The sequence below is a fragment of the Poeciliopsis prolifica genome, unplaced genomic scaffold (assembly GCF_027474105.1).
Source record: "Poeciliopsis prolifica strain line A6 unplaced genomic scaffold, Auburn_PproV2 SCAFFOLD026, whole genome shotgun sequence".
Lineage (NCBI taxonomy): Eukaryota > Metazoa > Chordata > Actinopteri > Cyprinodontiformes > Poeciliidae > Poeciliopsis > Poeciliopsis prolifica.
In genome coordinates this window covers 7,128,919-7,150,426 of record NW_026562401.1, presented here as the reverse complement: position 1 = coordinate 7,150,426, position 21,508 = coordinate 7,128,919, and the positions used below count along the sequence as shown (strand labels likewise).

The 21,508-nt window shown below is 37.0% G+C and overlaps 3 protein-coding genes and 1 long non-coding RNA gene across 4 annotated transcripts; all 4 read left to right on the top strand.

The window, feature by feature from the left end:
• The first annotated feature begins 2,486 nt into the window (after positions 1-2,486).
• Positions 2,487-5,498, top strand: LOC129371373 (uncharacterized). Its single transcript, XR_008607143.1, has 5 exons — positions 2,487-2,564; positions 3,111-3,170; positions 3,749-3,808; positions 4,339-4,404; positions 4,512-5,498. It is a non-coding gene; the product is annotated as an uncharacterized LOC129371373 (long non-coding RNA).
• Positions 5,499-8,644: 3,146 nt separating this feature from the next.
• On the top strand, positions 8,645-11,824 carry LOC129371501 (carcinoembryonic antigen-related cell adhesion molecule 6-like). The gene is made up of 6 exons (XM_055048103.1): positions 8,645-8,684; positions 8,805-9,122; positions 10,052-10,327; positions 10,421-10,669; positions 10,733-10,814; positions 10,890-11,824. Exons 1-5 carry the CDS (start codon positions 8,645-8,647, stop codon positions 10,804-10,806), a joined length of 957 nt encoding a protein of 318 aa, XP_054904078.1. The 3' UTR covers positions 10,807-10,814; positions 10,890-11,824.
• A 1,043-nt stretch (positions 11,825-12,867) lies between these two features.
• LOC129371456 (uncharacterized) lies at positions 12,868-15,305 on the top strand. The gene is made up of 7 exons (XM_055048050.1): positions 12,868-12,897; positions 12,980-13,045; positions 13,640-13,936; positions 14,094-14,214; positions 14,819-14,853; positions 14,955-15,007; positions 15,118-15,305. The coding sequence occupies exons 2-7, from the start codon at positions 12,988-12,990 to the stop codon at positions 15,274-15,276; spliced, it is 723 nt and encodes a 240-aa protein (XP_054904025.1). The 5' UTR covers positions 12,868-12,897; positions 12,980-12,987; the 3' UTR covers positions 15,277-15,305.
• A 511-nt stretch (positions 15,306-15,816) lies between these two features.
• On the top strand, positions 15,817-21,071 carry LOC129371068 (uncharacterized). The gene is made up of 7 exons (XM_055047430.1): positions 15,817-16,135; positions 16,213-16,288; positions 16,587-16,886; positions 17,041-17,167; positions 17,504-17,538; positions 17,631-17,698; positions 17,810-21,071. The coding sequence occupies exons 2-7, from the start codon at positions 16,231-16,233 to the stop codon at positions 17,966-17,968; spliced, it is 747 nt and encodes a 248-aa protein (XP_054903405.1). The 5' UTR covers positions 15,817-16,135; positions 16,213-16,230; the 3' UTR covers positions 17,969-21,071.
• The last annotated feature ends 437 nt before the right edge of the window (positions 21,072-21,508 follow it).

Below are 21,508 nucleotides of genomic sequence, written 5' to 3'. Positions count from 1 at the left end.
TGGTTTGATCTCTCTACGAGAGGACCACAGCAACCTCCCTGAGCAAGCCCCGGTAACCATCACTGTGACAGATGTCCAAGAAAGAGTCTCAGGTATGAAAAACTGGACAGCACCAGGGCCTGACATGATCCATGCCTACTGGCTAAAGAAACTCACTGCTCTCCATGAGCGAATGGCAGCCCAAATGAACCAGCTGCTACAAAGTGGGACTCACCCTGAATGGTTAACTGAAGGGCGGACAATCCTAATCCAGAAGGATCCATCAAAGGGTCCAGTCCCACCCAACTACCGACCAATAACCTGCCTCTCCACAACCTGGAAGCTCATGTCAGGCATCATAGCGGCCAAGATAAGCAAACACATGGATAAACACATGAGCACGGCACAGAAGGGTATCGGTGTAAATAGCAGAGGAGCCAAACACCAACTCCTCGTAGACCGCACAGTTGCCCGAGACTGCAAAACCCGACACACCAACCTGTGCATGGCTTGGATTGATTACAAGAAAGCCTATGACTCAATGCCGCATACTTGGATCATTGAATGCTTAGAGATGTATAACATCAACAGGATTCTGAGAGCCTTCATTGCAAACTCGATGAAGCTGTGGAAAACCACCCTTGAAGCCAACTGCAAACCACTTGCACAAGTGTCCATCAAATGTGGCATATACCAAGGAGATGCTCTGTCCCCGCTACTGTTCTGCATAGGCCTGAACCCCCTCAGCCAAATTATCAACAAGACTGGCTACGGATACCGACTCAAAAATGGGGCCAACATCAGTCACCTCCTCTACATGGATGACATCAAGCTGTACGCCAAGAGTGAGCGAGACATCGACTCACTGATCCACACCACAAGGATCTACAGCACTGACATTGGGATGTCATTCGGACTAGAGAAGTGTGGTCGGCTGATCACAAAGAGGGGGAAGGTGATCCGCACAGAAGGAGTCTCACTCCCACAAGGAACAATAGCAGACATAGAGGACAGTTACAAGTACCTAGGTATACCACAAGCAAATGGCAACCTCGATGAGGCCACAAGGAAAGGAGCCACAGCTAAATACCTCCAACGAATAAGGCAAGTCCTGAGAAGCCAGCTCAATGGCAAGAACAAAATCCATGCGATAAACAGCTATGCCCTGCCAGTAATCAGATACCCTGCTGGAATAATTAGCTGGCCAAAGGAGGAGATAAAAGCCACAGATATTAAGACTAGAAAGCTACTAACCATGCATGGAGGGTTCCATCCCAAATCCAGCACCCTGAGACTGTACACAAGCCGCAAGGAAGGAGGCAGAGGACTAGTGAGTGTGAGAACCACTGTCCAGGACGAAACAACTAAGATCCATAAATACATCAGGGACAAAGCCTCAACAGACAATGTGCTCAGTGAATGTCTCAGACAACAGGGAACGGAGGTTGAGGTGCCAGAGATACCATCATGGGAGGACAAGCCCTACATGGATGTACCACCAGCAAATAACCCAAGTGGCTGATATCAGTAAATCCTACCAATGGCTGGAAAAAGCTGGACTCAAGGACAGCACAGAGGCCCTCATCCTGGCCGCCCAGGAACAGGCCCTAAACACCAGAGCAATAGAGGCCAGATCTACACCACACAGACAAGACCCAAGGTGTAGGTAAGTGAGGACAGCCAGCACATCACAGCAGGGTGCAAGATACTGGCAGGGAAAGCGTACATGGAGCGGACATAACCAAGTGGCAGGCATAGTGTACAAACATCTGTGCAGAATATGGACTGGAAACCCGAGATCAAAGTGGAAACACCCCCAAAAGGTGGTGGAGAACGCCAGAGCTAAGATCCTGTGGGACTTCCAGATCCAGACAGACAATGGTAATGGCGAACCAACCAGACATTGTCGTAGTGGATAAACATCAGAGGAAAGCCGTTGTGGTAGATGTAGCAATACCAAGTGATTGCAACATCAGGAAAAAGGAGCACGAGAAACTGGAGAAATACCAGGGCCTCAGGGAGGAACTGGAGAGGGCCTGGAAGGTGAAGACCACAGTGGTGCCTGTGGTCATCGGGGCCCTCGGGGCAGTAACCCCCAAACTGGAGCAGTGGCTACAACAGATCCCAGGAACAACATCAGACATCTCAGTCCAGAAATGTGCAGTCCTTGGCACAGCCAAGATACTGCGCAGAACCCTCAAGCTCCCAGGCCTCTGGTAGAGGACCCGAGCTCAGAGGATAAGAACCACCCGCGGTGGGTGAGAAGGGAATTTTATATATATATATATATTTATTTATTTATCTGTGTGTCAGTGGGGGCATACATCTTAAATAAAAGTCTCATCAGTTAGTTTATCTTAGTTTATTTTGATTCATTTAGCAGCTGATGCTGTTTCCATACGCTAAATGTGTCTGTGCAGTCGAGACAACTAAAAATTAATAAACAGACTTGTAAACAGTTACATTTGGATGAAAAGTTTGTCAAAAGTAGCAAAATGTAGTAACTTCACCGTTTGCTCCTCTGGATGTCACAGATCACAATCCAGAGCTTAGGATCCAGCGGCAGGATCGTCCATATCAAATGGGTAAGCTTTTCTTTTTTATTATTCAGCATAAACTGTAAGAAATATCCCATTTAAACATATATTTTAGTCTGTGCCTATTAGCTTTTTGTGTGAGACAGATGTATTGTTTTTGTGCAACATGACACAGGTCAGGTACTGACCTTCAGCTCTGAGGTGTATATACTCTGTATTTGTGTCTGTCAGATCCGTTATGGTTTTTGCACCATGTTTATGATGCACTTTGGGATGTGGTTGTTTTCATGTTGGTCAGATGTGGTGATGGTTTTTCTGAATGCCATCCAATAATATTCTGCAGGTGTGCCTGACCTCAAACACACTTTATCGGTCTTTCACGCTCACTAACACTTCTTTCCTCTTGACCTATTGATGTCTCCTTCATCAGAGCAGTCTCGTTTTTCAACAAATGTTAATTCTGTTTATTTAGCAGCTAGTGCTTGTGAGTGTGAAACTAGATAAAAATAATTAAACTTTTAAACAGTATTCTCGTTGAAACATCTGTCAAAGCAAGTAGAAATGAAGCAAATGTAATTTTGCCTTCTCCTCTAGATGTCACAGACACAAAACCTGCGCCTAGGTACTGGCAAGCAGAGCGTTCACATCAAATGGGTAGGCTTTGTTTTCCTTTTTATTATTCAGTATAAGTTGTAAGAAATAGGTTATGAAGACATGTAAATGCGTTTGCCAGCATCTCATTGTGTTCATTGGGTCTTGTGTGAGTCAGATGCATTGCTTGTGTGCACTATGTGCATCATGTGCAGGTCAGGACCTGCCTGTCAAGTGCATAATGCTACCAGCACCTAGCTCTACAAAAAACAATTGCTTCCTGGAGGCGGGGAATCTATTGCAGTTTTAATTTGACCCATTTGCTAACATCGCCCTAACCAACGAACCAATTTCAGAAATGTAATTAGTTAGTTTACTTTTCGTTATGTGTCATCGCACAGTCACCTGTGCGATGACACTAGCTAAAAAGTAATAAACAGAATCTTGAACATTTAGATCTAGTCTAAACTTTTGCCAAAACGAGTAGAAATGAAGCAGCTGAGTTGGAGACTGCAGGCGTAAATTAGCACTGAGAGTTTTAACCTGATACAATACATCTCTCCTCTTGTGGTTAATGTATGCTGCCCGTGTCTTAAATAAAATAAATTATAAGAAAATGTTATCACTTTCTCATCCTCTAGCTGTCACAGACAGAAGACCTGAGTTTAGGAGCCCACAGAGGGAGTCTTCACGTCAAACAGGTAAGCTTTGTTTTCCTTTTTTAATTTTTACTGTAAAATAATAACAGACATATATTTACAACCTTAGAAACAGGCTGTAGATGTATGTCTCTGTGTGTGTCTGCATAATATTGTGTTCATTGGGCCTTCTGTGGGTCAGATGCATTGTTATTGTGTCCAGGCACATCGTTCTCGCATATCTTGAACTGACCATCAGGTGCATGTTGGCCTTTATGTGTTTGGGTCAGGTCCATTGTGTTGGTTCTATGTGCCTCTTAGTATTACAGGAAAAAAGTGTTAAGTTTTGAGATGCTCAGGATACATTTCCTCCAAAAAGCTCATCAACAGAAATGAGTATTGAAAATAGTGGATGAAAATATAAATTTAATATCAAAGTAATAAAAAGGTTTTTGTTTTCATGGTTATTTTCCTTTTAAAATAGAAAATATTAGTTTTTTTAATCACCTCTTTCAAAGTTTTCTTCCTACAGTGAAACATTTTAGAATTATTTAAAAACTGAATGATTAAGAAATGGTTGTTATTTTCCTCAGAACATGTGTACGAGACAATGTCACAGATTTATGAAGATATATAAAATCTGCTTTCTTTGTTAAAAGGTCAGTTAATTTTTTTTTATAAGCAATCAATTCTTAATGACAACATGCATATAAAGTTAACTGTTGTATTACTAATCTTTTCTTTTATATTTTCCTTTATTCTCTAGGTTATCAAAAAAAGGAAGAATTATGAAAGTACATAACCAGTGAGAGGAAGGGAAAAGACTTTTTATCGCAAGTTTACTGTTTTTTGTTTTGTTTTTCCTGCTGTTATGTTTCATAGCTCAATAAAGACAAATACATTTTACACAACCTATGGACTGCCAATAATGTTTATTGATAGATAAATAATTGCTTTGACAGCTATAATAATAAAAAGTATTTAATAAATCTTAATTAAGTCTGACAACAATACCCTTTTCAAAAATCTGTCTATTCCTTTTTATATATATTAAAATAGTATTGATACTATTAATATATAAGTCATATATATTAATAGTGAATGTAAGTATGGATTCCTTATATTCAGTAAGCTTTTATTTGAAAACATTAGAGGTTTTGGTTCAGTCTCTAAAAGCATCTAATTGTCTCCCTCTAGTGGTTGAAATCCACATGACGCTCAATAAGACACTTTTCCACACTTGACAGAAGTTTGAAAAGATGCCAGGTGTGTGTGGGCGTGGAGAATAGATGTTAATTTGTTTTTCTCATGAATAAGATAATGTTTTCATGGACTTTAGGGAACGTCTGTTTCTTGTTGAATGTTCAAGCTCTGGATTTCACAGTTTTAGATTTTGAACCGGAAATATTCACAGAGAAAATTATACAGTTTATTACAACACGGTACTCATTAACCATCTCTGGCGGAGTTACAAAGAGATTTTATTGTAACACAGCATTTGAAGTAATACACTTCCTACTCACTTTTAATTTTATATTTTAAAAAAAGTATTAAAGTCAGTCAAACAGAAAATGATTAATTACTTTGATCAAGCACCTTGGTGGTTACTGGTTGTTGTGTTTATTTATTTAGTTATTTATAATTTGCTTTTTCTGATCCTCAAAAAATGTTGATAGTCTGTTATCTGCAGTGAGTTTGAATATTGTTGTTTTATTGATTTTACAGACAAATTCAAGTGAACACTTCTGAAATATTGAACTGAGAATTAAATATAATTTTGAAGAAAAAGAGAGCTGAGTCATCTGTTTCTGAAAAGATGAAACTGTTAATAACAGTTTGGTAAATGTAGTTTATTGATAAGATATTTCAGTTTTTTATATTTTACTGTTTCAAGGTTAATTTCCCAATAGATTTATGAAAGTAAAAGCAAAAAAAACTAAAAATATCAGTTTGAAAAGTCAAGGTTTACAAAGAAACCTCATTTATAATCATCATTGTCAGTACAGCATCGTTTTAATTTGATCTGATTAAATTGTAAATCAGAAAAAAAAAAGTTGGTTTACACATTCCCAGCTGGAGTTTTCCCAAATCTGATGCAATAAAAGGTAAACCCAGCTTGTTGGGTATTTATTTATGAGCAGCTTTGATGTGTGGCTGTGCCATGTGGCTGATTCTGAAATAAACAGATGCCGCAGGAACTGCACAGTTAAACACATGCAAGAGGTTAATGCAGAGAGGCAATGTGAATTGTTGAATAAATAAATCCATATATATGAGCAGAGTTAGAAGATACTGTTTATTTTCCAGTTGGTAAAAAGATCCAGCAACTTCTAAAGTGGCAAAGACGAAAATAATTTTGTTGAATTGAATTCACAGATTGCAAATCAAATCCAAATATTGTCATTTTTATTTGTTTTAAAACTCCTTCTCTTTGCCATTGCATCCACATTTTCTGTTAAATTTTTATTAGGCCACATTATAAAACCTTTTAGGGGAGACTGATTTTTAAGTCAAGCAGGAAAGCAAACAGTGTTTCAACTTTGTCTCCAATTTTACTTACATTAATTTCTGTCTGTCGGTGATTAAAAAAACCCTATTTCTTGGCTAATAAGCTATAAAATAAAACTTCAAAGTAAATAAAAAAACAAACTACACAACTTCTAAAGAATAATTTGAAGTGCCTCCATCAGTCTGCTTTGCTCTTGTTGTTCTCCATCTTTCTTTTGGATAAAAAGCGGTACTGCAGTTACACCCAGAGTTCAGATCACTGATGGACGATCCAGTAACTGTGACCCAATGTGATCAGAGAGTGCCTGTTTTCTGAAGTGCTGGTTTGAATATGCCATGTTTAATCATGTCAGTAATACCACAAGTAATCTGTAAGTAGAGCATTTTATCTAGATGCTGTTAAACATGTTTTTAAATTAATTTTTTTCCAGCATTACACTTGATCCTTGTAGGCTGCCATTTAAATTACACACCACTCAAACAGAGGAGTGTTGGTTGCAATCTAACCTAAATCTATAACAACAGCTGCCAGATCAGATTATTTCCGACACTCTGACTCCTCTGACATAAAGTGCGTTCCAGACGGACCTGACAGCTCAACCAGTAAAGGACCTGCCTCAGTGCACACAGGAGATTTCACAATGCTCTACTGCCTCACAATGTCTGTGCCTTCAGCAAGGTTCACTTGTCTTTTTAATGGAAAACCAACCAACAGTCACGAAGCGGCCCGTGTCATCCAGTCGAGTCGAAGCTCTGACAGCGAGACGCACACCTAGAAACCGAGAAACAGTGAGCCACAAGTTAACTGTCACAGGCAAAAAGAGTTTAAAGAAAATGTCTCTAACATCTGATGTGTTAAAGTGCGTTTAATAATAATAATAGTAATTCATTCCAAGCCTTTTTCATTCATATTCCACAGACTTTGTCATAACATCTGGATGTTGCACCATTTCAGCAAATTAGTTTGCTGAAATGGTAAGTTTAACAATGAAACACATCCACATACATCCACTATAAATCTGTTACATAGGCTTTATAAACAACGTTTTGCACAGATGTGTTTTGTGATAGCTATTTGTTCTTTGTTCTATTAAAAGGAGTATCTTAAATGTATCTTCCATAGTGACACACTATTTGGGAGCAGGGCCATAATCTGCTGTTTTCAAATTCACCACTGTAACCCTGTGAGTACAGATTAAAGTGCCCATAAAATGGCAGGTGAAGAGCTATTTGCTTTCACATTTTATGTGTTTCCTGGAAAAACAGTTGAGGGGGTAAAAAACCTACTCTGCTAGACTGGTACTTCCTTATCACTGTTCCATCTGCAGTATGAGCTGCGCTTTATCTGTGAAGTACCTGTAAAATATATCTTTTCTGTTCTGTTGATAAATTGCCAAAATACATAAAAAGTCCTATAAATGCAGTTTCAACCACTTATTATTTCCTGAAGCTTTGTACTAGACTCTAGGCAACTCGTGATTTCAAATATGTCTTGGTGTGACATGTCCAAATGATGGAAAATCACCTTGAATCAGTGGTTGTCAAAGCAGTTTTGAACAGTCCTCTTTGTGGGTATAATTTAATGGCTGGTTGTTACGACGTGCACCACAGGACCCAGGAGAGCGAGAGAGACTGTTTTTTTAAATTTACTGTTCAGGTTGTCTGATGTTTTTGAAGGAACTTTCTGTTTGGAAAGCTGTCTGTTGGAGCCTAAGTGTCTCCTGGACGTCTTTGATCGTCCTCCTGGAGGAATGCTACGGATCGCTGCATCTTCCCAAACAGAAACCCTCAAAAGCCTGAAACACTCATAAAAACCGATGGTCACCGCATCACCAACGTGAGTCAGAGACTGAACTGATTTTACAACTGAAAGTTTCATGGATATGTATACATGCATGCACACAATCTGGTCAGTGAAAATAAATGATCACCAATGGATATTTTAAGAAGTAATAAATAAATTAAGATGACTGTTTATCCCAAAGTTGTAATTCAACAAATGTAACATTTTAATGCAAATTTCTTGATACAAGCACAACTTGACATTCTCCGAACTCCCTAAACTTCTTGAAACTTTACATGTTTTAGTTTTATTCTAACTCTAACTTTCTATGTTGTATTGAGTTCAAGATATGACTAGAAAACTTGCACAGAAACCAGACATCAAAGATCATAATCTATTTGAAGGAAGCACATTTCCATGAAAACCCCCTGAGGCAATTAGATGTATGTGCACAAGCAGAGTAAACATTATTTGTTCTTTGCTTTAGTGAGTGGGGGGCTGGAGTTGGCTGTGTGTGTTGGACAATAAAAGAGAAGGAGAACCTACGACTCTGCATTTTAAACTTTGTGGTGGACTTTGAGACAATATTTTAAAAATCCATTGAAAGCATGGACACGAGGCTCTGTGCTGCTGTGATGCTGCTATCAGGTAAATTTAGTTGATTTTCTCACAGAGAGAGAAATAAAATGTCTATTTTTAATGATCAATATGGTGGAACTTGCAGGGAAGTTTTGACCATTTTTCTTTCCTCTTGGGTTTAAAAAGCAGTGTGTTCAGGTGAGAATATTTTAAACCCCGGACCGTTGAATGGAGCTGTAGGAGGCAGAGTGAAGTTCACCACCAGCCTCAGCCCCCCACAGAGCCCATTTCTGTCTGTCAGCTGGAGCTTTAAGGGCGTGAACATCATCACTTCCACCAGCATCAACATCACAGAGCCAGGACACACCAACAGGATCTCATTAGATCGAACTACAGGAGCGCTGGAGCTCAGGAACCTGGTGCTGGAGGACAGCGGGGAGTACACACTCACCATCGTGCCCGACGGAGGGCTGCAGAGAAAAGGGATGATCACTCTCAATGTGTATGGTAGGTCTTTAGACACTATGGGGGGAAATAAAGAATAAATCCATCTGAAAATGAATGTTTCCTAAAGGGATAATAGTGGATACAGGTGAATTAAAATAACCAGATGGATGAAACATCTCAGAAAACACAAAACTGGGCTTGAAAGTTTGATATTTCATACGTTTTGAAATAAAATTGAATTAAAAAACAAGACAACTCTGAGAGGCAGCCAAAAAAATTCAAGTTAATCTTTTTGAAAAGACCATTTCTTACTTATTAAACCATCAAATAAAATAATATGTTGTTTTTCTTAGAAGGTACTTCAAATGCTGCAACATGTACTCTTGTTATGCTTAGTGCCTGTTTAAAAAGTCATAATAACTGAACTGATCAGTTACTGGCTTATACCAAATATATGTTTCTTTATTTTCATTAAAATGTTAACTTATTTTTATTTTTATATATATTTATATGAAGTTGACATTTCACCTTTCGACTTCATGTTTATTTTTACATTTTTGTTTTGTATAAAATCAGTTTAAGGAGGAGAACACAACAAATACTAAACATTTTCTAGTCATCTAATCAGATATAATTCACCATAAATCCTTTATTAATATCTACTTTCAAACATTTATGTGCTAAACAGCTTTTAATTGTGGCTTCTTGCTTACGATAAATATTTCCACTTATGTAGACATTACAATAATGTCTTCATACATGGTGGAAGAAGTATTGTCAATCTGAAATAAAATGCATATTCTGATACTAATTAACTTAAACATAATGTAAGAATGTACTTTACAGAACAGTAAAAATCTACAATTCAGTCTTAAATTCAGACATAGTCACATCTGCTATTTCTTGGTCTAATCAATTTTATATCACAAAGGTTTATGAGGATGTTTTGTTGAACTCTCGTAATTATTGTCTGAATTTGTCACCACCAGTGATGATAACTGGAGTCAGCATTCGCAGCCCTGCAGCCGTCCTGATAGAAAATCAAAGCTCCACCAGCATCACCTGCGAGGCCTCCGGCTCCGTCATCACCAGAGAGTGGATGAAAGATGGCCGTCCTCTTGATTTTGGGCAGAGCATCAGCTTATCGACGGACAACAGCACCGTGCTCATACAACCCGTCCACAGCTCCAACCACGGCAACTACCAGTGTAGAGTCAGCAATCCAGTCAGCAGCCAGACCGCGGCTCTCCATCTCACTGTCAACTGTAAGTACTGCAAAACTCAAGATTTATTTCAGCTGTTGACCACAGGTCAGAATTTTATAGCTTTGACCCGACATGTAATATCTTTCTGAGCAGATGGACCGTATAACACATCAGTTATTGGGCCGTCAGCAGCTTGGCCTGGCCACAGAGTGATACTGCAGTGCACAGCAGTTTCTGTTCCTCCAGCAAACTTCAGCTGGACATTTAATGGAAATGAAACGCATGTCAACACCTCCATGTTTGTTATAGAGAAGTTAGAGGCTGAAGACATTGGAAATTACACCTGCACTGCCAGAAACATGGTGACCAGGAAGGAAAACTCTGCCGTTCTGGATCTGAGAGGTAAGATGGTCACTGTTTGTCGTTTCTGCTTCATTTTGACTGAAACCTCTCTATCATACACAGCATCCTGTACTGCCCCCTGTTGGTCATTCTCAGCTTTGGTCATCAGTGTAATTAATCTGATGGGGTTAATGTAAGACAACAGGTGAGTGACTCTATTGTAATTATAGTCATACCATCCATTTATTAACATGGTACATTCTTCCTGTTCAATCCTCAGATGAACGCAGCTAATGAAGAAAACCTTTCAAGAAGCGTAGGACTTTGCCGAAAGCTCAGAAAGACCTGATTTGAAATGGAAGTCTTGCACTTCTAAGATCTTGTTTTGAAATTTAAATAGATATTCATGTATTTTTTTTTGTACTTTTGTATGTCTGTTGGTTTTTTTATTATTTTATTTGATATGTTACACATAAATTCTTTGGAAATATACACTTGCTGAAGAAATTAGCACTTTTAGTTTCTGCTGAATACATATTGATTCACCAATTATTAATAATTAACAGTCTAACTCTGTTTTAAATAATTTAATTATTTCTACTCCACTGTCAGTCTTTTGATTTTCTGTGGGAGTAAATATTCTAATGATCTTTACTGATGGAAAGATCATCTTCTTAGTGAATAATACACACACCCACAGACACATGAACGCCAACTAAATCCAAAGAGAATTTAAATATTTCTTTATATTCGTGAGTATCAACACAGGACCTGACACGTCCCACAAAATAAAAATTGAGTGGTTTTCCAGCAGACATTAATCTTTTTTGTCTTTTTAGGTTTGTCACTAATCATTTCTTGTTTTATGTAAAAATCTACCATACAACGAACAGGACAATTTTTACTGAGGTCTTTCTGTTAATAGAAAACTTTGGATGTAGAGCTTCAACTTTGTTATTAGCTGTAATTCCTGATATTTTTTCACCTTCATCTTTACATGCTGGAATGGAGTTAAATGAAACCAGCATGGATCACTGACCTCATTGCCTACTTGGACACCTGGGAGCTCCTGAATGTGGGACTGGAGGAGATGTTTATATGTCACCTATTTGAGTAACTTTACTAAAAAAGATCAATATGATGAGACTGAGTTAAGGTTTGAATGAAACCACTTTCCTTTCCCATATTCTTCAGGCTGCTGTCATCCTATTTTTAACTTCCTCGCTCAAACTGTCTGGCTGGACTGCCTGACAGTCAGTACATGTTGAGATAAAATCTGCTTCATCTTTTCCTTTGCCCTGTGTCTCATTTTAGAACTGTGGTTTTGTTGGCTACAAAGAAACAATACAGCGCAACATGTTCCTACCACTTGAACTTTTCTCAAACTACAAACATTGGTTCTTGACAAAAATCTAAGAAATGTGTGTTAAATAGCGACACTTGTACTGATTAGATATTCTTGATATTTAATAGTTTATTTATCCATAATGACCAGGATTCACTCGTCTGTGAATTAAAAGTGTTCATCCACTTGTGATTAGTAAAAGTTTTTACATAATTAGCTTCATTATACTGTAATAGTTTAATACTTTATGAGTCCATCTAAGAGGGAGTCTTTTTGTATGCACAAATAATAAATGACCTATGAGAAGAAGTTGTGACAAAAGCTGTGAAAATTCACTAACATCTAACACTGCAAGCTTCACAACCACTGAAACCACTCATAAAGAGTTAACCTCATCCGGACAAAGCACATGCAGCAGTACTGAGAACCTGAAAACTCTGCAAGCTTCACAACCACTGAGTCCACTCTTAAGTGTTAACATTTCCAGACAAAGCATGTGATGACACCTGATGACAAAAAAGAAAGCGAAGAGTGAGCAAAGACAAAATGAAACATTTACAAGTCTCATCCTCCTATCATAATGTATTTTATCCTTCATGTGAAAAGGGAACAAAAACTGATGTGAGGCCATATCTGGGCCAAATATTAATAGGTCTCTGTGCTACATAAATATTACTTACTGGCAAACACCTTTCCTTTAGCAAATTCTGCATTCAAAACACCATAAACTCATAAGTAATATGCACAGCATACATCTAGAAAGTTTATTTACAATCTTGCTCAACTGGGGCACCGAGGCAGTGGATTAGCAGAGCTGTTGTAGGAACTTTTACTTCATGGTCTCGTTTAGCTTTTGTTTCACTTCTTGTCAGTTTTTACTGCGGCGCCTTCAAATGGGTTGGCAGTTCTTGCATTACTCCAGCCTCCGCGCTACTGACAAACAGTAAGTTCCTCTGAAGTTGATTTAACAGTGATAATTAAATAATAAAAAATACTTTTACTAATTGTGTTTTTATGATCTCTAGTCGCTGCAATGAGAACCTGCAACATACTTCTTGTTGTAAATCTAATTTTTATCGCATCATTTCCAGGTGAGACTCTTATTTTAAAGTTCTGCTGCCACACTAGAACATTTGAAGGTGGTTTAACTGGATAAAATCCACCTGCTGCCTTGAAAATGCAATTTAGGACAACGAGAAAATTGTTTTGGTTTTAACTCAGAAACTAAAGTTTATGTAGTTGATTTAACAACTGCAGGCAAATTGTCTAAAAATTGTTTTTAAAGTTAATTAATCTTAACTCTTGAATTGTAAGTTTTAACAATACTTCAATTTAAACCAAATCATCATTGGGTTTTTTTTTCATTATACAAGAAAAAAAAACTGTCCTCACCTAGTTAAAGAGCCACATTTCTCTATTATTTTTACTCACTTTGTTAAGTTAAAATAACTACTTATTTTACATTGTTTCAAATTGCATGAACAACATTTCTGATCTGATAATAAATTTGATCAAACATCACAATGAATTCTGTCCAAAGACATTTAGTGTGAACAGAAAATTATCCTCAAGATTTGCAAACTAGTGCATTAAAATGAACACCATAATTATGAATTTAGAAATGCAAACTCATTCAAATTATTTTCTAGCTGGCTGTTTAGGGTGTTAACTTTTTTTTTCTACAGATCTTCTGGCAGAAACACTCAAAGTGACTGGATATGTTGGCAAAGAGGTCATTTTGAAATGCCAGTCAGAAAACATTACTCAAGTTCAGTGGGATTTTGAGGCCACGAATATTCTTGTTTTCAACCCCCAGCATGGAATGGATATAAAAGATTCTCACCTAAAGAAAAGAGTGAACCTCATAGAACAGTCACTGAAAATTAGAGATGTGAACGTGACAGATTCAGGGACTTACACCTGCACTTTAACTACGTATCCCAGTGGATCACTTAGAAAAACCATCAATCTTGTTGTTACTGGTAAGTAACAAGGAATCATTAGTCAGATGCCAAACTATTGTAAATAAGCTTAGAGAAACTATTCAACTTCTTAACTTTGTGTATTTAATGTTAACATATGATCTGAGTGTCCAACAGATCATTATTAAGACTAAATAATATTGCGTGACATTTTTAGGTGAGCCTGGCCCAGAACCAAACCAGCAGACACAAATGTCTGCAGGGATACTTTGTGCGATCATCATCTCTGCTGTGCTGCTTCTAGGGATCCTGACGGCTGCAGCTTACCTTACCTTAAGGTAGGCCTGTTTTTACTGGTATTCATGTAGTGGTGGAATGACTCTGTTTACTCACATATATTTTGAAAAATATAAATTAAAGATTTGCACTTTAATTTAACAATGAATTGCTTTTTAGCAAGGTTTGCCACAACTTTGAAAGAATAACTTTAGAGCTTTTATTTTGACATTTTTTCCTAAATTTATTATCTTTTCATATTTTGAGAATTGGCTCAATACTATAAAAATCTCAAAACTAACTGAGAAATTATTCCAAATATAAGGATTTTGATGGATTATATGCTATTTTTATCGGGGGCTCAGAGAAACTGGGTTCTGTGGTTTGTCATATTTATATTCAAGGGAAAGCTAAATTAATGGAAACTAATTAAATTCCAGACTGAATTTTAAAAATAAGCATGATTTATATTTACTTTAAAAGTGCTGGCTCCCAGTACAAAATTGTATACTTATTAAACATATTAACACTCCTGCAGATATTTTTTAAAATAAAGTGACAGTGAACAAATGTAGTTTTGCTGCATTTGGTCTATTTGAATCGTACAAATTTGAAGTCAAACAATTTCAGAAATCTAATCGTTGCTTTTTACATTCTGTCTTGTAGACATAAAGCGGCAAACAGACTTGAAGTCCACATTGGTGAGAAAAAAAGTCTGTCTTGACTTCATTTCTGAGTGTGGCACCATTCAATGACTTTGAGTTTTTTCCACTTCCTCTAAAGAAGCTTTTATGGTTTTTAGATGCATCAAGTCACGCAACAAGTGTGAATTGCAGGGACCCAGTGAGCTCAGAGGTAAATTAAAATTTTTAAGCAAAAATTGCTTTTTAGTCTGTTTTTTTAATATACAGACTAAACAATAAAAAGTTGTTGTTGGTCAACACTTTTTATCACTCTTGTCGTAGGAAGTGGTGTATGCTGATGTGAGGTCAAAGCGAACCAGAAATTCAGGATCTTCACTGAATAAACTACCAAGAGCATCTGCAAAAGCTGAGGAAGTGACATATGGGGAAGTCAAGGTTTATCATCAGAGGTCCAACTTAGAGACAGCGTTTAGTGTTTGAATGTTGTACAGAACAGATTTGCTGCAAAAGTTCTGGTTTTATGAAAAAATAAAATCATCTCCTGCTCTGTGGTCGTTCTGTTTTCATTTATGATTTTTTTTTAACTATATAGATGAACTTGTGTTTATGTGAGCTTGTGAAACAGCATTTTTATGATTGTTACATGTTTGTGACAATCAGTTTTGTATCTAACAAAACTGTTCATATCCCTTTTTATATACTGACTAAAGTCTGAAAACTGTGTATGTTAAAATGTTCCTAACAATTGATATTTTTCTTTCTTTTATGTTTTCATTAAAATACACCAGGGGAGTCGGCATGTGTGCTTATAAGCCAAAAATATTACTTAACAAAACCTTTTTCTTAACAAATGGTAGATTTCAAAGCACCATAAAGCTTATGTGTATTTTTAACTCATAAGCAGTTTGTCCAAAAAGCTTACACGAAGTTCACCACAAGAGGTCAGTGTTGAGCAGGAGAGAAATTATGTCTACCGACGATAATCTAACTACTTTATAACTTGAGGCGGTCAGTCAGAAACGTTCGGCAGCGATTTTTATAGTCTGCTTCTTACTGTTAGTATTTTATGAAACTTTTGAAAACTGTAAAAAATTATTCCTGTAGCATTAATGTGTTCTTGTTTATGATCAGAAGTAGTTACTATTTTGATAAGCGCTATCACTGATTTTATTCATCTCGGTCAACTGGGACGCTCTTGGGATTGGCAGAGATGTTGTAGGAACTTTTACTTTATGATCTCGTTCAAGTTTTGTTCCGCTTCCTAAAAGTTTTTACTGCTGTGCCTGCAAATGATTCTACATTTCTAAATTTCCTCCTGTCTCCGCTCCACGGATCGACGGTAAGTTTTTACCGAGTTGATTAAAAGGCGACATTAAAGTTAAAATAACATATTTAACGCCAGTAACTGTGTTTTAGGATGTGTAGTGCGCTGCAATGAGAACCTGCAACAGACTCCTTGTTGTAACTCTAGTTTTCATCACATCATTTCCAGGTAAGATTCTCATTTTAACATCCTGGCGCATTTTTTATTCATTACATTCCTGAAGAGTTATGGTTCACACTAAAAAGGTTCCTTTACAGAAATGAAACATCCTAAGTGTTTATTTATTTATTTATTTATTTTTTGAAGGGCTCATCTTTTGACAGAAAGAAGAACATTGTTTTAATTGTTTTATTTTCTGAGAAAGAAAATCAAATTCATCAAGTAATAAAAAAAATAACACCATAATGTTGAACTTTGAACTGTAAACTCATTCAAATTACTCTCTATGGGCTCTTTTCTTCTACAGATCTTCTGGCAGAAACACTAAAAGTGACCGAATATGTTGGCAAAGAGGTCAATTTGAAATGCCAGTCAGAAAACATCACTCAGGTTCAGTGGGATTTTGAGTCCATGAATATTCTTGTTTTCAACCCCCAGCATGGAATGACTATAAAAGATTCTCCCCTAAAGAAAAGAGTGAACCTTACAGAACACTCACTGAAAATTAGAGATGTGAACGTGACAGATTCAGGGACTTACACCTGCATTTTAACTACGTATCCCAGTGGATCACTTAGAAAAACCATCAATCTTGTTGTTGTTACTGGTAAGTAAGGAATCATTAGTCAGATGCCAAACTATTATAAATAAGCTTAGAGAAACTATTCAACTTCTTGACTTTGTATATTTAATGTTAACATATGATCTGAGTGTCCAACAGATCATTATTAAGACTAAATAATATTGCGTGACATTTTTAGGTGAGCCTGGCCCAGAACCAAACCATCAGACACAAATGTCTGCAGGGATACTTTGTGCGATCATCATCTCTGCTGTGCTGCTTCTAGGGATCCTGACGGCTGCAGCTTACCTTACCTTTGTCAGAAGGTAGGCCTGTTTTTTTTTGTTTTTTTTGGTACTTATGTTGTGGTGGAATGACTCTGTTTAGTCACATATATTTGTAAAAGATAAAAAGTATTAAACTTACAAAAGTGGGGAGATTATCCTACTGCAATTAAAATTGTGTTTTTTGTGGCTTTTTACCGATCTATACAAGGGATGCTAAGAAATTTCAGGGTGCAGTTATTAAGCCTGTCTTAAAAAAAAAAAAATTGTCTACCAGATAAACTTGAATTAAACCAGTGTGCTCTGTTTGAATCGTACAAACTTGAAGTCAAACAATTTCAGAAATCTAATTGTAGCTCTTTATGTTCCCTCTTGTAGACATAAATCGGCTCACAGACTTCAAATCCACGTAGGTGAGTGCAAACAAATTTCCATCATTATTTCTGAACATTCAATGTATTTTAAAATTTTTCACTTCCTCTAATGAGGCTCATATGGTTTTTAGACACATCAAGTCGTGTAGCGAGTGTCAACAGGCCGTCTTATATCTACAAGGACCCAGTGAGCACAGAGGTAAATAAAATTTGCATTCAGAAATCTGTGCTCATCTGTTTTTTTATATAATAGCTGTAACTTCAGAGAGACTTGGTTGTGAGTCAACACTTTTTATCACTCTTGCTGTAGGAAGTGGTGTATGCTGACGTGAGGCTAAAGCGAACCAGAAATTCAGGATCTTCACTGACGAAAATACCAAGAGCATCTGCAAAAGCTGAGGAAGTCACATATGGGGAGGTCAAGGTTTATCATCAGAGGCCCAACTTAGAAACAGTGTTTAGTGTATGAATGTTGTATAGAACAGATTTCCTGCACTAAAAGTTCTGGTTTTACAAAACAAAACAAAAAAAAGCTATTTACTCCTCATTTTAATCATTTGCATCTCTGTGGTTGTTCTGCACACAATTTTTGCAAACTCACTAAAACTAAATGATAACATCAGCACTTCAGCATGCATGTAACTTATGGTTGCTCTTGGCAAAAATACTGTCCATTTTTTGTTGTTGTTTCAATTTATGTATTTATTTCTTTAACTTGAAAATTTTGTACCGAAAAACGAAGAAGAAACTGCAGAAAAATGAGTTTGTGAGCTTCTGATTTGGCTTTTTTTCAAGATTGTGGGCTAATCTGTCACTTGCTGACTAACTATACATGTCCCTTGAGATGTTCATGTTTTGTCACGAGACAAATCAAACTTCAAATAGTGAATAGGGATTTAATGTGACAGAGAAACACATAGTAACATAATTTTAAAAGTGGAGGGAAAATCATGTCACTTTTACCAATTAAAAAACTGGCTTATTCAGCCCCTTTAGTTCTGGTAGCTATGAATGAAATCCAATGAGAGCCAAGGTTAAACATTAAGACAGGGACAAACATATGATCACTAGAATAAGTTGTTGGCAACAGCAAGTCGGATGATGCTGTCACAACTAAACACAACCCAAATTTTACCACATTGTGCTTTTACAAGACCAAACTTTTTACAAGACTGACAAAAATAGTTTTACTTGTGAGTGGGATTTAATAAATTAATAAATCAAACTCCAGTCCTCGAGGGCCAGTATTCTGAAACTTTTCGACGTGCCTCTGCTGCACCACACCTGAAGAGAATAATTAGGTTATTAGCAAGGCTCTGGAGATCTTATCTACACAAGGAGGAGGAAATTAAGCCATTTCATTCCAACATTTTCTACCTGTGGCACATCTAAAAACTGCAGGACAGCGGCCCTTGAAGACTGGAGTTTGAGACCCCTGCACTAAATAGTGGATAGTTGAAGCTAAATATAATCATGTAATATGTTAGGGATTGAATCTACAAAGTATTGATTCAACATGGTTAGATATTATACTGCACTAACATGGTATATTTCATTATTAACTTGTATTTTAAACCATTGTAACCCTCACTGTTAATAGTGATCAAAACTTCACTGATCTGCGGCTTTTTCTCTAGGATTACCAGCTGAGACAGTGAGCTTCAGTCTTCAGTCTTGTTGCTCATCAATTTAACTAAACAAATATAAAACTGTAAGAAAGCTACCTGCTTGAATAACAAAACTGTCTGCATGGTTGCATCACCCGCCAGGTTCTAAAGAGATGTTGACAGCAAATTTGCAATGCAAACCAGTGTTTTCCCCAGCATGACATTGTGGCAGCTTACAGGAAGTTACTGTTCCTCATTTACTGTCTGAAAACCTGCAAAAAAGAATAAAATTACCCTATCAATGGAGAAGTGAACCTGCACATTAAAAGCCACAGCGACTGTTGACCAAAACTGAAACTGTTACATAAAACTTGAGGTGAGAATAACCGAACACAATTTGCACCGACATTGTTTTAAACCAATGTGTCTGTTATATTTCACTGGCGCGCCTGTTTCGTCTTAACATCAACGCTGCCTACAGGTGTTGCAGCCTGAGAAGGCCTCGTGTGAAAGAAATGTGACAAAGTTCGGTTTTCAGGCCTGCAGTAGTTCTGAGGTTCTGTTCGGTGACGGTACGCTTTAACAGTCACCCTCACCTGCTCTTTACAGTCAGCGCTTCCTGACAATGTGAGGCTGTGGGTGTGAAACAGTGAGCGCCAACGTACGCGTGTCTGAGGTCCTTTACCCAGCCCTCGCTCTGAGGTGTTGGAACAAAAATCTGTTTTGTTTTTTTGTTTTTCTTTTTGAAATGTTAGATCACGTACTTCTGTTTATTCTCTTCATTGTTTAGAAAGGGAAATTTGCTTTACCTGTAACATTATTTCAGCTCTGTCTGAACGGGAACTACACTGTAGTTCCGTAAACTCTGTAAAAATATGTTAAGATTGATTTTTATTTCAGAATAAATGTGCTCACTTTTATAGATCTAATCTTTTGGTTTCTGTTACCTTTAAGAGTTATGTTGTGACAGGAAGTATGGGGAAGATAAGAAAGGTGCGCTTTGAATGGAGTTTATGAGAAAAGTCTTTCCTTTCTCAGACACTAAGACATTAAAAAAGTTCATACTCAAAGTAAAAGTCACTGTATTTCTAAATATAAAAAACATCTGAAAAACAACTCCTAAAACTTCTTAAAATGTAATTGATTGGTACATGATGCCACACCGTAAGCGTTTTTGATTATGAACATATATGCACACTCACCAGCCTTCATTTCCAGGTACAATTGTCAATTTCTCGTTGATACAAACTGTAAATTAACCAATCACAAGGCAGCAGCTTGATGTGTTTAGGCAGAAAATATCCAGTTAGTGGCAATTTCTAGAATAAAAATGTTTTCACAATGTCAGACTGCACAATAACAGATTGTAGTGATGTGGCCTAGTCAGATTAGTATTGATCTTTGCAACAACATTCACATAAGCTCACTGAGAAGCATATGAGCATTTTAATGCTACAGCCTGAACATGTGCATCCCTTTAAGACGACTCCCAGCAGGTCACTGCAAAGTTCAAATAATCTAAAACCTGCTTCTTGAACACAAAAATATTTTGTATTTTGTCATCAATAGCCCCATAATCTCAACATCTCAATTTAATAGGACGCCTTTGATTTGGAGTGGAATGAAAGATTTCCATCATGAATATTCAGGCAACGATTTGCAGCAAATGTGTGATGCTATTATGGTGATGTGGCCAAAGTCTCTGATGAATGTTTCCAACATGTTGTGGAATCTATGCTGTGATGAATGAAGGCAGTTCATAAGGCAAAAGTGGGTCAAGTTTCTACTGGCAAGATTTCTTAACATGACCAATGAGTATAAAAACTCCTCGTGAATTATTTGTGAAGCATTGTAGCATCAGAGAATGAGCTAAACAAATCGATTGAAAAATCTGACTAGAAACCTATTATTAATGTAATCTTATCAATTTTCATACTCTTGGCTATAGCACTAATAATGTCTACTTTGAATGAGCTACAGAAATGTTTGTTTTTTTTAACCAAAGATGAAATAAAAACACTAAATAACTACAGAAAATCATTATTGTCATATTTTAATCACTTCAGAGGTTTGTTTTACTGAACAGATGACTTTTTTCCCTTTGTAGTTATACTGATCTTGTTGCAAAAAGCACCGACATGTGGGATATTTGCTGTTTCGGCCTTTTAGAAAACTAAAGGAAATGAGCTCCTGTAATTGAGAAATCGAGAGACGAGGAAGCAACACCCTGATGGAGGCAAGATAACACAACATTAGTGGGTGTAGAACTCACATACCAAGTGATCTAATGAAGCTTCACCGCATCTGGATATCTCTTTGCCTTTATGAGAATTGCAAACATTTATTTAAAAAGAAAACATTTCAAATGTTCTAAACATTTTTACAACAAAGCCTGAGCAGAT

Coding starts and splice junctions, on each gene's coding strand:
- LOC129371068 (XM_055047430.1), top strand. CDS start 16,231: ATGAGAACCTGCAACAGACTCCTTGTTGTAACTCTAGTTTTCATCACA. Junction 16,289..16,586: donor TTTCATCACATCATTTCCAG/GTAAGATTCTCA, acceptor TTTCTTCTACAG/ATCTTCTGGCAGAAACACTA. Junction 17,168..17,503: donor TACCTTACCTTTGTCAGAAG/GTAGGCCTGTTT, acceptor TCCCTCTTGTAG/ACATAAATCGGCTCACAGAC.
- LOC129371456 (XM_055048050.1), top strand. CDS start 12,988: ATGAGAACCTGCAACATACTTCTTGTTGTAAATCTAATTTTTATCGCA. Junction 13,046..13,639: donor TTTTATCGCATCATTTCCAG/GTGAGACTCTTA, acceptor TTTTTTCTACAG/ATCTTCTGGCAGAAACACTC. Junction 14,215..14,818: donor GCAGCTTACCTTACCTTAAG/GTAGGCCTGTTT, acceptor TCTGTCTTGTAG/ACATAAAGCGGCAAACAGAC.
- LOC129371501 (XM_055048103.1), top strand. CDS start 8,645: ATGGACACGAGGCTCTGTGCTGCTGTGATGCTGCTATCAG. Junction 8,685..8,804: donor TGCTGTGATGCTGCTATCAG/GTAAATTTAGTT, acceptor TTTAAAAAGCAG/TGTGTTCAGGTGAGAATATT. Junction 10,328..10,420: donor TCTCCATCTCACTGTCAACT/GTAAGTACTGCA, acceptor CTTTCTGAGCAG/ATGGACCGTATAACACATCA.